General features: G+C 42.7%; 1 protein-coding gene across 1 annotated transcript; it reads left to right on the top strand.

Moving 5' to 3' along the window:
* Nucleotides 1-5,459: 5,459 nt before the first annotated feature.
* On the top strand, nt 5,460-11,960 carry LOC123098065 (ATP-dependent Clp protease ATP-binding subunit CLPT1, chloroplastic). The gene is made up of 6 exons (XM_044519941.1): nt 5,460-5,749; nt 5,943-5,978; nt 6,055-6,164; nt 7,046-7,225; nt 11,392-11,519; nt 11,598-11,960. The coding sequence occupies exons 1-6, from the start codon at nt 5,547-5,549 to the stop codon at nt 11,628-11,630; spliced, it is 690 nt and encodes a 229-aa protein (XP_044375876.1). The 5' UTR covers nt 5,460-5,546; the 3' UTR covers nt 11,631-11,960.
* Nucleotides 11,961-16,347: the final 4,387 nt, after the last annotated feature.

Consider the following 16,347-nt stretch of genomic DNA (forward strand, 5'->3'; position numbering starts at 1 on the left):
ACCACTAGTTTCAAGAAAAGGGCAAAGGGAAGAAGGGGAACTTCAAAAAGAACGGCAAGCAAGTTGCTGCTCCCGTGAAGAAGCCCAAAGCTAGACCCAAGCCTGAAACTAAGTGCTTCTACTGCAAAGGAAATGGTCACTGGAAGTGGAACTGCCCTAGATACTTGGCGGATAAGAAGGATGGCAAAGTGAACAAAGATATATTGGATATACATGTTATTGATGTGTACTTTACTAGTGTTTATAGCAACCCCTCGGCATTTTATATTGGTTCAGTTGCTAAGATTAGTAACTCGAAACAGGAGTTGCAGAATGAACAGAGACTAGTTAAGGGTGAAGTGACGATGTGTGTTGGAAGTGGTTCCAAGATTGATATGATCACCATCGCACACTCCCTGTACCTTCGGGATTAGTGTTGAACCTAAATAAGTGTTATTTGGTGTTTGCGTTGAGCATGAATATGATTTGATCATGTTTATTGCAATACGGTTATTCATTTAAGTTAGAGAATAATTGTTGTTCTGTTTACATGAATAAAACCTTCTATGGTCATACACCCAATGAAAATGGTTTGTTGGACCTCGATCGTAGTGATACACATATTCATAATATTGAAGCCAAAAGATGCAAAGTTAATAATGATAGTGCACCTTATTTGTGGCACTGCCGTTTAGGTCATATTGGTGTAAAGCGCATGAAGAAACTCCATGCTGATGGGATTTTGGAATCACTTGATTATGTATCACTTGATGCTTGCGAACCATGCCTCATGGGTAAGATGACTAAGACTCCGTTCTCCAAAACAATGGAGCGAGCAACTGACTTATTGGAAATAATACATACTGATGTATGCAATCCGATGAGTGTTGAGGCTCGCGGCAGGTATCGTTATTTTCTGACCTTCACAGATGATTTGAGCAGATATGGGTATATCTTCTTGATGAAACATAAGTCTGAAACATTTGAAAAGTTCAAAGAATTTCAGAGTGAAGTGGAAAATCATCGTAACAAGAAAATAAAGTTTCTACGATCTGATCGTGGAGGAGAATATTTGAGTTACGAGTTTGGTCTTCATTTGAAACAATGTGGAATAGTTTCGCAACTCACGCCACCCGGAACACCACAGCGTAATGGTGTGTCCGAACGTCGTAATCGTACTTTACTAGATATGGTGCGATCTATGATGTCTCTTATCGATTTACCACTATCGTTTTGGGGTTATGCATTAGAGACAGCTGCTTTCACGTTAAATAGGGCACCATCTAAATCCGTTGAGATGACACCATATGAACTGTGGTTTGGCAAGAAACCTAAGTTGTCGTTTCTTAAAGTTTGGGGTTGCGATGCTTATGTGAAAAAGCTTCAACCTGATAAGCTCGAACTCAAATCGGAGAAATGTGTCTTCATAGGATACCCAAAGGAGACTGTTGGGTGCACCTTCTATCACAGATCCGAAGGCAAGACATTCGTTGCTAAGAATGGATCCTTTCTAGAGAAGGAGTTTCTCTCGAAAGAAGTGAGTGGGAGGAAAGTAGAACTTGATGAGGTAATTGTACCGGCTCCCGAATTGGAAAGTAGTTCATCATAGAAATCAGTTCCAGTGATTCCTACACCAATTAGTGAGGAAGTTAATGATAGTGATCATGAAACTTCAGATCAAGTTACTACCGAACATCATAGGTCAACCGGAGTAAGATCCGCACCAGAGTGGTACGGTAATCCTATTCTAGAGGTCATGTTAGTTGACCATGACGAACCTACGAACTATGAGGAAGCGATGATGAGCCCAGAGTCCGCGAAATGGCTTGAGGTCATGAAATCTGAGATGGGATCCATGTATGAGAACAAAGTATGGACTTTGATTGACTTGCCCGATGATCGGCAAGCAATAGAGAATAAATGGATTTTCAAGAGGAAGACGGACGTTGATAGTAGTGTTACTCTCCAAAGCTCGAATTGTCGCAAAATGTTTTCGACAAATTCAAGGTGTTGAATACGATGAGATTTTATCACTTATATCGATGCTTAAAAGTCTGTCCGAATCATGTTAGCAATTGCCGCATTTTAATGGTGGCAAATGGATGTCAAACCTGCATTCCTTAATGGATTTCTTAAAGAAGAGTTGTATGTGATGCAACCAGAAGGTGTTGTCAATCCTAAAGATGCTAACAAAGTGTGTAAAGCTCCAGCGATCCATCTATGGACTGGTGCAAGCATCTCGGAGTTGGAATATACGCTTTGATAAGTTGATCAAAGCATATAGTTTTATACAGACTTGCGGTGAAGCATGTATTTACAAGAAAGTGAGTGGGAGCACTACAACCTTTCTGATAAGTATATGTGAATGACATATTGTCGATCAGAAATGATGTAGAATTTTCTGGAAAGCATAAAGGAGTGTTTGAAAGGAGTTTTTCAAAAAAAGACCTCGGTGAAGCTACTTACATATTGAGCATCAAGATCTATAGAGATAGATCAAGACGCTTGATAAGTTTTTTCAATGAGTACATACCTTGACAAGTTTTTTGAAGTAGTTCAAAATGGAACAGTCAAAGAAAGAGTTCTTGCTTGTGTTACAAGGTGTGGAATTGAGTTAGACTCAAAGCCCGACCACAACAGAAGATAGAAAGGGAATGAAAGTCATTCCCTATGCCTCAGCCATAGGTTCTATAAAGTATGCCATGCTATGTACCAGATCTATTGTATACCCTACACTGAGTTTGGCAAGGGAGTACAATAGTGATCTAGGAGTAGATCACTGGACATCGGTCAAAATTATCCTTAGCGGAATAAGGATATGTTTCTTGATTATGGAGGTGGCAAAAGGTTCGTCATAAAGGGTTACGTCGATGCAAGTTTTGACACTGATCCAGATGACTCTAAGTCTCAATCTGGATACATATTGAAAGTGGGAGCAATTAGCTAGAGTAGCTCCATGCAGAGCATTGTTGACATAGAAATTTGCAAAATACATACGGATCTGAATATGGCAGACCCGTTGACTAAACTTCTCTCACAAGCAAAACAATAGAAACTGATTGCTAGACTTTTACACTATCAACCATGGCTGCAATGTCTTGATCCTACCAAATGCACCTAACAACACCAAGCTCTCCATCTTCTAGCAATCTATAGGATCGAGAGTATATCATCCAGAGGGGGTGAATAGGAGATTTAAAAAATCTTTTGAAACGTCAAATCCCTTAAGACAAAGCAACAGAAGTATAACTAGAATTGGTGTACTGAAGACGAATGGACAGAGCTATTCGAAGGAAAGATGAGCCAAACAAGAGTGACTAAGCAAGACTTTCACCGAGAGCGATGATAATCAGTCTAGTAACCAAGAACTTTCACAATTACAATAGTAAGAAAAGCAGCTCAAGCAACATGAGTGAATATGTACGAACGAAAACTGAACAAGGTATATATACTGTCATGTTACTGAGAGATGTTCATCATAGCACAACTCAGCTAAATAACAAAGTAACACCAAAGGATCAATAGACGAGCATACAAGCACACAACTTTAAGCACGACAAATTGAAATACACTTAATAGTATAGCCATGCCACGAATACTACATAGAAACAGATAAATGACCAGATATATCCATCAAAACATAGAGCACTGAAGATAAACCACTGAAAGTAATGCAGTAGAGTAGAGTGGACCAATGATGCTCGAAGGCGACAAATGATTTGGTAGACCAGTTCACTCTTTTGCAAAAGAGTTACGTCTGGCTGGAGGGACTTAATTGTGATTGAACACATGAGCTAACCTCTCTTCATCCTATTGTCCTTCAATGAGAAGCTGATCAAACTTCGGTTGATTTCACTCGGAGTGGATACTTATCAGCGATCTCCAAACCTTCGACAGACTTGCTACGCAAACCACAATTACTCTCAACTCAGATCTACTGTGATGCTCAACCACTTTCTATGTTTTTGGCTCTTGATTTTCTCTCAGTGGATCTTAAATTCAAATCTCTTGAGAGGGGTGCTCAATCAATCTTCTCAGAATTTCAAGCGAAGCAGCCAACAAAAAACATTGGAGCGAGGTGACTATCTATAGCTGCAGCCTTCTCTGATGGGAAATGACTATTCAGGACACGCGGTCTAGCCAATGGCCAACCAACACGTTTCGAACGGTCGGATTTTGAGCGCATGCAAATTTATTCGAGGAACAAATAAAGCTGACTCTTCGGTCTGAAAGATATCTCTTGCAGTCCGGAAGAACAACATCTCCGATAGGCAAGTAAATCTTCGGAGCACAAAGAGATTTCTCTCAATCTTTCATAGGATCCGGCTAAGCATCACAACAACCCTAAGCCTCGATTACCTATACCCCACTTAATAGTACGGTGGTCCTATGGCTCAAATAAGAGAAAGAAGATCAACAAAACGAATACTATGTCTTTGCTTCGCCTTTAAATTTCTCGACTACAATCATTCTTCTTTGAACACATCGAATGAAAATTGCTTTGCGTCAGCAATATTTAAGGGGTCAACTTCTTCACACTATCTTATCGGTGTTGTCTCTTATCGAAAGGTAACTCTCTCTTCTCTGCAAGGCAAACATTGTTGGTGAAGTTCTTCAAATTTCTCGTTAGAATGTAGCATTCTTCTCGATACATCAGGAACTATTTCTCTATGCGTGCACTAGCAAATAAATCAGTCCCTTATTGTTTATGACAACAATCTCCAAAATCCAAGGGGGCAAGATATTGCACCAACACAACCTCACTCCGTCAGCAGCTTCATAATCGATTTCTTTGATAATGTCGTTGGTTACTTCCGCAGACCATGTCCGAGTCTTAAAAAATCAAACCAAACAGTTTTACTATCCAAATGCCACTTTGTCCACTCATGTTCCCATGAAAAATCTCTCCATGAAGAATCATGCATGTGAACAAATCCATGTTCTCAGCTAATTCATTAAAAAATATCATAATTAAATCATCGGTATAACTTCACAAACCCTAGCCAAATCATACGAAACCACCTGCATTGGTGACCTACACCAATGCTAGCAACAAATCCGTTTTAAAAAGCACTACTTTGCAGCATGACAAAAAAGGGAGGATCACGATCACGTGCTGTATTGCGTGGCGACTCGCCTTCCTGGCGGCGGATTTGGGCCGTTGGCGGCGATCTGAGAGCCGACCCCTGCAGCGATGGAGTCGAGGACCCTCCTAGCCCCTAGACTCGTCATCTCCGTCAACCGATCTTCCTCGCCGGTCGCTATGCTTATAGAAATCACGAGAGGGTCTAAATGCAAAATCTCCGACCGTTCGGGTCTGCCTACGTGGCTGTCCGCATTTTTTCACTCGCCTCAGCTGATTTAGGATTAATCCGAGTCAACCATCCGAGTACAGTGTGCAAAGTTTGCGTTTTGCAAGTAGGAAGATTTAAGTGAGCTTCAGTGGCAAATACAAGGGCTGATACTGTATTTAACTCCTCTTCTCGCTGTACCCCCTAAAGAAAACTATCCTCTCGCTCTATCTCTTCCCCTACCCCCAGAAACCCGAAAACCTTCGCCCGCCCGCCATGGCGACCGCCGCCCAGGTCGCCGCCACATTTCTCTCCTTCCTCTCATGCCCCCGTCACCACACCGCTCCCTCCCCTTCCGTCTCCTTCCTGGCGACCCCTGTATTGCCCGCCTCGCTCCGGGCCGCTGCCGCGGGGGGCCAAACCCTCACCTTCCGCTGTCGGGGCCGTCGCGTCGCCGTCGTCGCTCAGCTCCCTACTATGTAAGGATGATCAATAATACTGCGACCACTCAACAATTTGTTCCCGATAAACATTTCTGAACTTGAGCTGTTTTCTCCTACATCTTGAAACATTTGGAATTTTGCACATAGTATAACTACTTTTGCGCGATTTGACTATTGTACTTCCGGTCGGATCCTGTGACGAGCTTGATTTGGGAGTTTTTTTCCCCAGGATTCCGGAGCTAGCTAGCGGGGAGAAGAAAATCAGGTAAGCTATAATCCCCTCGACATGTCGCCATCTTGTGTCTATACACGGAGCTGACATGGGGATTCACTGCACACAGGTGGTCATCGAGGGCGGTGCGATCATTTGCAATGGCGGAATTGGAGGCACGGAAGATGAGGTACCCAACCACAGGCACCGAGGGGCTGCTTATGGGCATACTCGTTGAAGGTGAGGCACAACCACGTTGGATCTTACATTTCTGCCCCAACATATGCTTATTTGCTATGCTTGTTGTTTGTATAAGTAACTTAAGTGTGGCAAAGTAGTTGTGAACTGTGGTTGCAAATGGGATATGATGAATTGGAAGAGAATGAGGAATGATAGATTTTCTCCAAAAAGAAAAATATTATAAAGAATAATTGAGGCGTTAGAACTTTGAAGATTTTGGAGATTCCTTCTCAGAAAGATACTGGAAGTAAGTCTGAGCTAATGATTTCTTGTTTATCTTGTACTCCCTCCCTCCGGAATTAGTTGACCATCAAACGGATGTACCTAGTAGCACTGAAATGTGTCTAGATACATCCGTTTGAGCGTCAACTAGTTCCGGACGGAAGAAGTAAGAAACTAAGAGTATCTATGACTGATCGATGAGATTTGGCTTAAAAGAAACTAAGAATACTTTTTCGCAGTTTAAAAGAAACATATAAAAAGGATCGTGTACACTACACCATTATTTATAAGGCGTCCCTCCTTGCATGCTTAGGCGGCAAGTAGCCCTGGCAGCGTCTTGCAATTTTGCCGGCTTTAGGCGCTTAGCCTTGGGCGCTTAGGCAGCAAGTCGCCCTGGCAGCGCCTTGCAATTATGCCCGCTTTAGGCGCTTAGGCGTCGCTTAGGTATCAGGGTGGTTGGTGCTCGCCTTAGGTCGCCTTATAAGCGACGCACTACACATGCTAGATGCACAATTGCTGTTTTAGTGGACATCTAAAGATTCCTGATACCATAATTTACCATGATATTGCCAAACGTTGAGCTAATATTTGCTGTTTATCAGTTTTCTACATTGCTATGCCTATTTTGATGGACTAAACTACAAATTTGTTGCTTTCAGGAACTAGTGATGCGGCAAAACTTATGCGTGCTAATGGAATCACATTGCTCACTGTGCGTGACGCGGCAGCAACAATACTTGGGAAGTCAGAAATGTTTTACTTCAGTCCTATGCATCCACCATTGACAGAATCTGCACAGCGTGCCCTTGATTGGGCTGTAAACGAGAAACTAAAATCAGGTTATTCCTTCAAAATATGCTTCCATTATTGTTCATTACTCATTTGTGCTGAAAAGGTACTCGAATTCTTCTCTGTACTCTCTAGTAAACAGTATCTGATTGCGCCTCATGCTTGTTCTTACTGTTATGGGGCTTAAGTAATGAGTATATCTTTTCTTGTTTGCAGAACAAGTAGTGTTGGCGTATTATTTTCCATAATTGCTAGTCTACTGAAGATTAATAAAGATGTCTAATATCATATATTCACATTGCATATATGTTTAATGATTTCGTCTTGGGTTTAACACAAAGAATACGCTTACCTAGGCATAGAGGAGGAATGTAGAATACTATGTTTACTACTCCCTCTGTAAAGAAATATTAGATCAGTGATCTAAACGCTCTTATATTTCTTTACGGAGAGAGTACTTTACTTCTGCAACGTTTTACATAGTAATGTGTTTCTATACGATGACTATATGTTACCATCTCCTGCAATCTGGATAGCCTATACTTAAATTGTAACAGGTACCGTAGTCATGCTTTTAACAAATCGATCATTGCATGCATGCTACTACTTCAAGTACAAAACAAGTAAAATGTGTTACCATATAGGCTTATGGTTACCACAGTAAATCACTCTAAACTAGGTATATACTATTAGGTCACTCTATTGTGAAAACGATGATTCATGTAGGACATATTTCATTTGTTCTGTTCCACTGCAATTTCCTCGAATTTAGCCTTCTTGTATAGTGTTGGTTTACATTTGTAGAGCCATTCCTACCAACGCTCTGTCCAAAATAGAAGTGCATACAACACAATTGTTTTTCCTCAGATGTGTTATCTCTCTATCATCTATATAATTTACTTCATTTCCCTGATGAATGTCTATCAGACCATTAGGCTATGCGCACCTGCTGACCTGCATCTGTAACATAAGAGCACGAACTGGGTTTAAATGATGAACATAAATGCTGCAGTGTGCAGTGTCTTTGATTTCATTTCTGGGAGTCTCTGAAATTGTTGATATGTGACAATGATTTCAAGCTTTTGTGGGGGAGAACATACTGATGAGGATCGAAATTGTCTTGACACTGGGCTCCTGCCTCGATGAGCTAATATCTAGATATCGGTTTGGTATCTGTATTTCTCTATAGGTCATATTACCAATCAATTACGCTTCTCTCAGATGTTTGAAAAGTGAGGTTATTTTCTTACAGCGACCCTGAGAACCCATAACTATACATTATGGAGTATGCGATGAATAGGATTTTTATGGTTGGACCATTCGATCTGCATGACAAATCCGAGGACAACATGTGTGCATGACCATGTTGCCGTAAGTCTATTGTGGGTTTAGTAATATTTTTTGTGCCTCTTGAAGTCCTAAAAGCAGCCTATGCCCACTTTATGTTCCTCATAGGTCCCAAATGGAGAGAGCATATGCCATGGCCAAAATTTGGTTGAATATATTTGGTCTTATTGACAAGAATTTGCATTCATTTGGTTTGTTGCCAATAAGTTGCTAAAATTCTATTCACATCATAGTTGCCGGATTTGCAGTTCGCTCTTCACGATTCGGGTTCAGGATTCACAATTCACTAGTGCCTATGAATCGAGTTTGATAGGGGGTATACATCTCCGGTTCGTGAATCGGGTGACCGTTACGTGAATTCAATGACTCCGATTCATGAATCCGATGGCTGCGATGACTCGGATTCTGAACTTAGTATAGGCTAAATATATAAAAAAGATACGAGTGCCAAAGGGCATGAAACAATAAAGTCACTAATAGAATAATGTTTAGTTCATAATCAACCACTGGACTGTTTGCAACCAGCTTAGCAGCTTGATTACATGGCTACATGCATCAAGACATAATGAGTTGAATAGTTAAAAACCACAAAAATGCACATATAAAAAATACTACTAATGCGTTGTTGACCCTTTGTGCGTATATAAGTTCTTAATGAGCACCTGAATCAGTGACATAACAAATACCAAAATCTGATTAGAGACGAATGGAGGGAAACTTCCCACCAAAAATTTCACTTTGGGGCCACATGACGGAGTGCTTAGTCTCATCCGACCAGATTCATCGTTTTCTCCAGAAAGCCGCGCCCCCAACTCCACCCCATTGTCTTCAAATTTCAGGCCTTCCTAATTCCAGACCGCGAACTGGTGGACTACTCTGCATGCACCAGGGCCCCCGTGCAGAAGCTGCAGCGAGTACCACGTAGGACACATCGCCTTGCCTGCGATGGAGGCGATGCAGAAGGTGCTGCTGCACGGAGGCGACTCATCGGATCCGACATCTTCATTGTCGTCATGCCGGCCACCACATATTGGCCGTCGCCGTTGTGCACCAGCTACATGCATGCGCCGGGTCGAGTAGCTGCTGCCCACCTACTATGTCTGCGCCGAGCGCCGCAGTTCCGTAGCCACTGGCCGCTAGAACAAGTGTTGTGCTGCTGCACACATGCCCGCACCAGGTTAGCCAACGATTTCATTTTTTGGGTTTGTTTTGAGTTCGGCGAATCCGGCACCGATTCGCTACCGATCTGAGCAAATTTGAACCCCGTTCTAGATAAATCTGTCAGAATCGGGGTTCAGTGGCTTTTGTAGCGAATCCGGCAACTATGATTCACATTAGCATGTTAGTATTCTTTACAAAATTGAGCAAACCGAAGTGGACAAGTTTTGACTGGACTTTGACACAACTTGTTAATTCAATGTCAGTATAAAGCAAGCAGCCAAGGACACATTCACTAAATAACTGAAAACATGCCAGTTTTCACCAAGCATAGGACCATACATTCGAGCATCAGACTAAGGCATGTGTTACTCATTTGTTGTAATAACCTGCAAATGCATTGGATATGCTGTAAAGCCTACTCCCTCCATGTCACAATACATACCCATTTTAGATTCCATTCTAGTCAAACATTTTAAGGTTTTACCAACATCTGCAACACCAAATTAATAGAACTAGGTCCATCATGAAATATACTTTCCTAATGCATGCTTGATTTTGAGGAAATATATTTTCATAAAAACTCATGGTCAAGGTTACCTTTGAGACATGTCAATGTAGGAGGGAGTACTTAATTCCTTCCTTTTGTAAAATCGCTTCGTTTCCGACTTGATAAAGGACTTACCAACATCGTTCGTCCACTGGATTGACAAAGCTGTTTCAGCATATCTTTTACGTCAGGTATTGTTTATATAGGGTTTAGAGCTGCTTATATTTTGCATGAAGCCTAGATCTACCGCATTTGTCCATTTGATATCATTTCACAAAAAATGATTTGAACAGGACCATGTTAGTACCAGTTTCCTCTAATAAGTTGAGTTTAAAAGCACACTGGGCGTGCTAGCAACTCTGTCTGCAACAAAGTTATATAAAAAGTGCTCTGATGGGATTGCTCCTGCATTGATAATCCTATATTTAGAATTAGCATCCAGGAGTCCTTAAGACCACCATGAACTTCTTAGCTTGACAACTCCAGCTCGGCATTCATGAGATGACATCTTCATAGTTCATACATGCAGGACTGTGGGGCAGGTAAAGATTATATTTTGTTAAGTCTTGTGAGAATTGAAGGGGTTGGAGGTCCTTCTTTCGTTAAGATTATGTACCTCTCCAGACATGTCACTTATGATCTGCGTGTCTGAGAAGGACCTGGAATTGAAGTCGTGTACGTTTGGTATTGTAAAGTTTGGTAGGTATCAACTACAGTGCTAGTCTAAAATTGCATCAAAACTCTTGCACAAAATGACTAGCTATTACAGTTTCGAATGCTAGTATTAGTAGTATTTCCATTTCTGAATCGGTTTGTTGCTACATGTTTGGGTCTAACATATATGAATATGATCATTTAGTTCAATGGGGTCTAGATATTTATGGCCACTCCCTTCTTAAGTGCGCTATGCTTAGAGTCCTGTTGGTTTTATCTAGCGCTTGTTAAGTGACTATGCACTATTCTTAACTTTGTGCCCCTGAACCCTGATTGCTGATTCCCTTGTATGTTTGGTGACCGGGTAGCACTGTTCCTGATCTGTAAACGCGTTTCAGCGTGAATGGAAGTGTGATGCATTTCTTTGTTGTTTTCTACCTGCCCATGTGAAATATCATATGTTTATTCCTTATTTGTTTTGTTTAATGAGTTGAATTCTGACTTCAGGTGAGGACGGAGAGGTAACGGCCAATCATTTGTTCCTGGCGATATGGTCAGATAAAGAGTCAGCTGGTCATAAGGTTCTGGCTTCCCTTGGTTTTGATGATCAGAAAGCCAGTTTGCTGGCCAAAACGGTAATGGTCTAATTCTTCGTCGAGGTAGATACTTCACAGGGCTCATTGTTTCTCAAACCTTCTACCAACCCTCTGCAGGCAGGCGAAGAGAAAGCAATGAGTCCTAGATAGCAAATCAAGCAGCCGGTTTATAATTGAACTTCCCGGAGGTTATTTATGTGTTCACCTGGCAACATCTAGGCACTAGTTGGCGGCTGGCGGCTGGCGGTACCATGGACCCACATTAAGTTAACTTGAAGAGATTGCTTCTATAAGTTTTAGGGGTTTTAAGATCGGTTAGGCAGGATCCAAAATGTGTACTCCCACTATTGCCAAACGCAGTACATGTAAAAAATTTACGATGTATTTTCAGACGAACACGGTTTTGTTCCACTCTCAGCTAGTTTGTTGGACTGCCCTTCGGAGACCCATTCAAAGATCCAGATTCTGAGTTCATCCCCACCTTCAGAGTTTCTGTTCAATCTGAATCCTGACAAGCCATAACCTTTTATGGAAAGCGACTGCTCTCCACATCACCGTATAAGTTTGACGCGTGACATTGTCATCATTTGCGCCTAAGAAGTGTATGGTTTTCTCATCATTCTAAGCAGGGGAAGGGAAGCTTTGCCCACTTTACACCAAATGTGCAACACGAGGTTGGTAGTACCTGGCACTATGCTTCGATTGCAAGGACATCTACCTTCAAATCTTTTACATTGTTTATTGCTGTTTTCACCCTGGCTCTGCGCATTGTTTTTGTTCTGCTTATTGGCGCAGAGCAACCAAGCTGACAGTGACCATCGGGAGGTTATACATTGTATTCGTGGACAGGGAGGTGTCATGGCTCGACACTTAGCATGTACATACTGGAAGCCGACGCCATGTTGGTGTGGTCAGGTGGGCTGCCCCATTCCCGGGCTTAGGTTTCTGCTCCCAGGTCCTCATCAGGTAGCATCAATTCTATCTGCCACCGACAGGGATCAGAACCAGCCCGGGGACGACGAACAGGACCAGCGAGAAAGTAAGCGATGTGATTTATTGGAATTCCTTGCGTGCCAGCAACTGCATGAACACTTTCAAATTTATGGGTCACTGCCTTACTATCATGGCGCGTTTACCTACTTTTTGGCATGTCTTTTCGGATGGACCATATGTATCCCAACCAGCCGTTCACGTTGCTGCCACATAATAATGGCATTAAATCGCATGTTTCAGCAGGGAACTCGACCTGTAGTTCTGTAGTACGGCTTGTGTGGGAGTGTAAGTGCACTCCAAGCCTCGTGCTCGCTAGCTAGGGATACAAGTATATTCAACTATGTGTGGCAAGTCTCCGGGTTAACAAATGATCAAGCAAAAAGTTGTGTGCAGCCTACGTGTTGGCCGTTTTCTTTTCGTCTTGAAGCGTGCACTAGTCTACTAGAGTAATGCAAGGCTATATATAAACAAGCACGAAGATTTTCGCTTCTCCGGCGCGCTTTATCGATTGTTTACTCTTTCGTGTCTGCCCCACTCCTTCGAATGTTTGCATCAAAAGGCATGTGCCCCCTTTTTGTTGCCTACTTATATAGTATTAACGTCTTATATTTTGGTACGGAGGTAGTAGTATTAGATTGAGTGCCCGGTGTATAAAGGAAGAGATAGCAATAGCATGCATCTCTTGCCTGTGCTGATCCGTGCTTTTGACATGTAACACCAAAGATTGCAAATACTCCCTCCGTTCCATAATGTAGTGACTATAGATATTTTGAGAAGTCAAACTTTGAAACTTTGATCAAGTTTGTAGAGAAAGAATATTTATATCTACAATAGCAAAAATATATAATGTGAAACTACATCTTATGATGAATCTAGTGATATATGTTTCGCACTCTAGATGTAAATATTTTTTTCCACAAACTTGGTCAAAGTTTGTGAGGTTTGACTTTTCAAAAAATTTATAGGCACTACATTGTGGAACGGAGGGAGTACAATTGTAGCATATCATTGGTTCATCCATGCATGCCATTAGCATCTTAATAGCGTCGTCTTGTGAGTCTGGTAACCTCCTGAGCCGTTTCTTGATGCCTATATATGTGTTCTCTGGTCTCCTCCATTAGAAGTATAAATCCAAAGTGGTAGGACCAAGAGATGTATGGCGTGAGTACCTCACAGAATACCACTTGGGAGCTAATCAGGTGTTAACCCCAGATCTCTCGGGGAGCTGCGGCCACTGGCCACCCTCCTGGTCTCCTCCACACTGGACAAATCCACTGTCATATCTCTAGTAGTTCTCCGCCAGCCCACAAGTCAAGGGGATGCATCCACGACGGGCGACTGGTCCTGTAGATATGATAGCTCATGCCCATGCACGTCCAAAGCTGATGCTCTTTCTTAGGTCGTTTGACTACTGGCACTGCACGGGATATATGGCATTGGACCACTCACTGCCAGCGCTTACTTAGCCTTTTGCAATCTCGATCTGCCTAAGTTTCTCACGTGCCATCTATGTCTACATATCGGACGCGTAGGAGCACTGTAGTGCTGGGAGTTGGGAAAGTTACGTAGGTTCTCCTTCCCGCGCCACATTAAATTCACTGCCAGTGGAGGAGAGTGCAAGTCCGGTTCCGGTCCGGCAAAGTGGTGTGCCCCAGCCCCCAGGTGCTGATTCCTGTGTCACTCTTCGTTCAATCATTCAGTTATCTCCGTCTCAGGATATGCTCTATTACTGCTGCTGCTGCTAGTGGTGGTGGTAGATGTATCAGCTTCGCTTAGGTTGATCTTCTATAGACTATACTAGTTAACTATGCCTTGCTCGATCGCCTCCATGGAAATACTTCTCTAGTTAACCCTATATAGTAAGCAAGATGAGTTGGTTTCAGTTATTGAAGTCAAGGAGTTGTACATGCATGTGCTAGTATGATATTCTTCCATTGGGCCTAAAAGACCGTGAGCTGTTTTTTTAGTACACGCCGCGCACACTTCAGTGCCAGTGATTAGATTTTTCCAACCTGTGTAGATGCAACAACGACATATAAAAAAATCGCGGAATTTTCCGGCGACCATTCCATGAAAACATGGAAAAAGTTGGGCACATATATGCATACTGCATTGACAACACGGCCATGTTCATGACCAAAAATAATAATATTCCCGCAGATTAAATTGTATAATAATATGATAAGGTAACTAGTTGTCCGTACCGGCGACGAGCTTGGCCTTATTATTGGACATACTCCTTGGCCTTGGGTATCCATGCGGGGGCTCCATTTGTTTGCACTGGTTGTCGGCAAAACAGATGGTCTACGTACCTGCTGTATTCTGATGGAGCTGACATCTTGTCACTGAAACCCATTACCACCCGCAGGATTTCTGGGAGGAGCTACTCCCGACTCACTGAAAGCAATAGAGAAATAGAGGGAGAAGATGGCCCACGTACTCAAACCTCAGCTAAATTTTGGGGATTCCTATGCGCTGACCGCACGAGTGCAAGGGGAGAAAATTTAAGCAATCTCTTACGTGTACCTCTACCTAAGTCGGTTCCACTTCTGTCTGCATACCCCCTTTGCTATCGCTTCCGACGGTTTTGTCTTCCATCTCCATCAAATTTATAGAGTTAATACTCTGACTTATTTATCAACGTCGCGAAACCGGTCGAGAAAATACAAAAAAGGCTATTCGCCCTGCTTTTTGGACCGGTCGGGAAACTACTCATCTCAGTTAGTTGTTGGTCGAGAAAATCGCATTTGTTGCACTTTACAACCGATACGAATATTTCTTTTCTGAATCTTACTCGCTCTATGAGCAAAAATCAGAACCGTCTGAGATATTATTTGTATTCAAGTCGGTTTGTGCTATAAAATCGGTTGTATCGGTAATTTCCATGGCTATGCTCATTTCTGTTCTCCAGCCAGCCATACAAACATAATTGACAGCAAATGATCTATCACAAATCTCAAAAGATCAACACACATTCATCACATTCACCACACACATACACATACATCTCATCACAGAAGCATCACATTCATCATGTACATCACATAAGCATAACAAATTACAAAATTAACAAGTGACACACGTTATGTTGAGTATCGTGATTAGTTAGGAAATACATAGACTAGGATTTATTTCTACGTTGTCTTGTACTCCAAGTTGATCATGTACTCCTATATATACGCCGGCGAGGCTCAAGCAATAAACAACAATTTCACCATATTGCATATATTCCTCTAACATGGTATCAGCCTAACCCCGATCCAAACCCTTGCCGCCGCCGCAGGTTCCGCACCACGACGTCCCCGGGGCGGCAGATCTCCATGACCGCCACCGGGGGCCGCGCTGCCCGTACGTCCGCCGGTCGTGTTAACCGGCTGCCCTAAAAAGTCTTCTTTCCCGATCCTTGGATCCGGGGTTTTCTTTCGCCGGTCACATTGATCGGCGTCTCTTTTTGGCTTACCTATCTAAGATCTGTTTGCGTCGTTCGCCTTTCATCGCTTACAACACGTATTAGTGATATATTTTTGTTTATACTCCCCAGGCGGGTGGCTAATATCAGGACTAACTATTTTTGATATGATGCAAACGGTGATACTCAATCATCGCCGACGACTCTCGCCTTCACTGGCTGCAACGCGTGCAATGGTACGGTGGTCGGTCGCGTCCTACACTGGCCCTTCGTCCTGCGCGCGTGCGTGCCGCGTGGTGCGGACGGCCGCTAGCGCCTGCCCACTAGGCCATCTGGATCCACTCCGTTGTCGAAGCATGCATCCCGTGCAGGATGCTTGCACGTGTTCTATGCGGGTATGCTTGCATGCATGGCATGCGTTTGCTGTTGGCTCGTCCGACTGCGCGGACATACCAGCACATGCGA

This window comes from Triticum aestivum, chromosome 4D, assembly GCF_018294505.1.
Source record: "Triticum aestivum cultivar Chinese Spring chromosome 4D, IWGSC CS RefSeq v2.1, whole genome shotgun sequence".
In the NCBI taxonomy this organism is placed as follows: Eukaryota; Viridiplantae; Streptophyta; class Magnoliopsida; order Poales; family Poaceae; genus Triticum; species Triticum aestivum.

Bases quoted from the DNA above. Each gene is read 5' to 3' on its own strand.
- LOC123098065 (XM_044519941.1), top strand. From the start codon at position 5,547: ATGGCGACCGCCGCCCAGGTCGCCGCCACATTTCTCTCCTTCCTCTCA. The intron at 7,226-11,391 runs GTTATTCCTTCA...TTCTGACTTCAG, and splicing joins AAACGAGAAACTAAAATCAG to GTGAGGACGGAGAGGTAACG. The intron at 11,520-11,597 runs GTAATGGTCTAA...AACCCTCTGCAG, and splicing joins CCAGTTTGCTGGCCAAAACG to GCAGGCGAAGAGAAAGCAAT.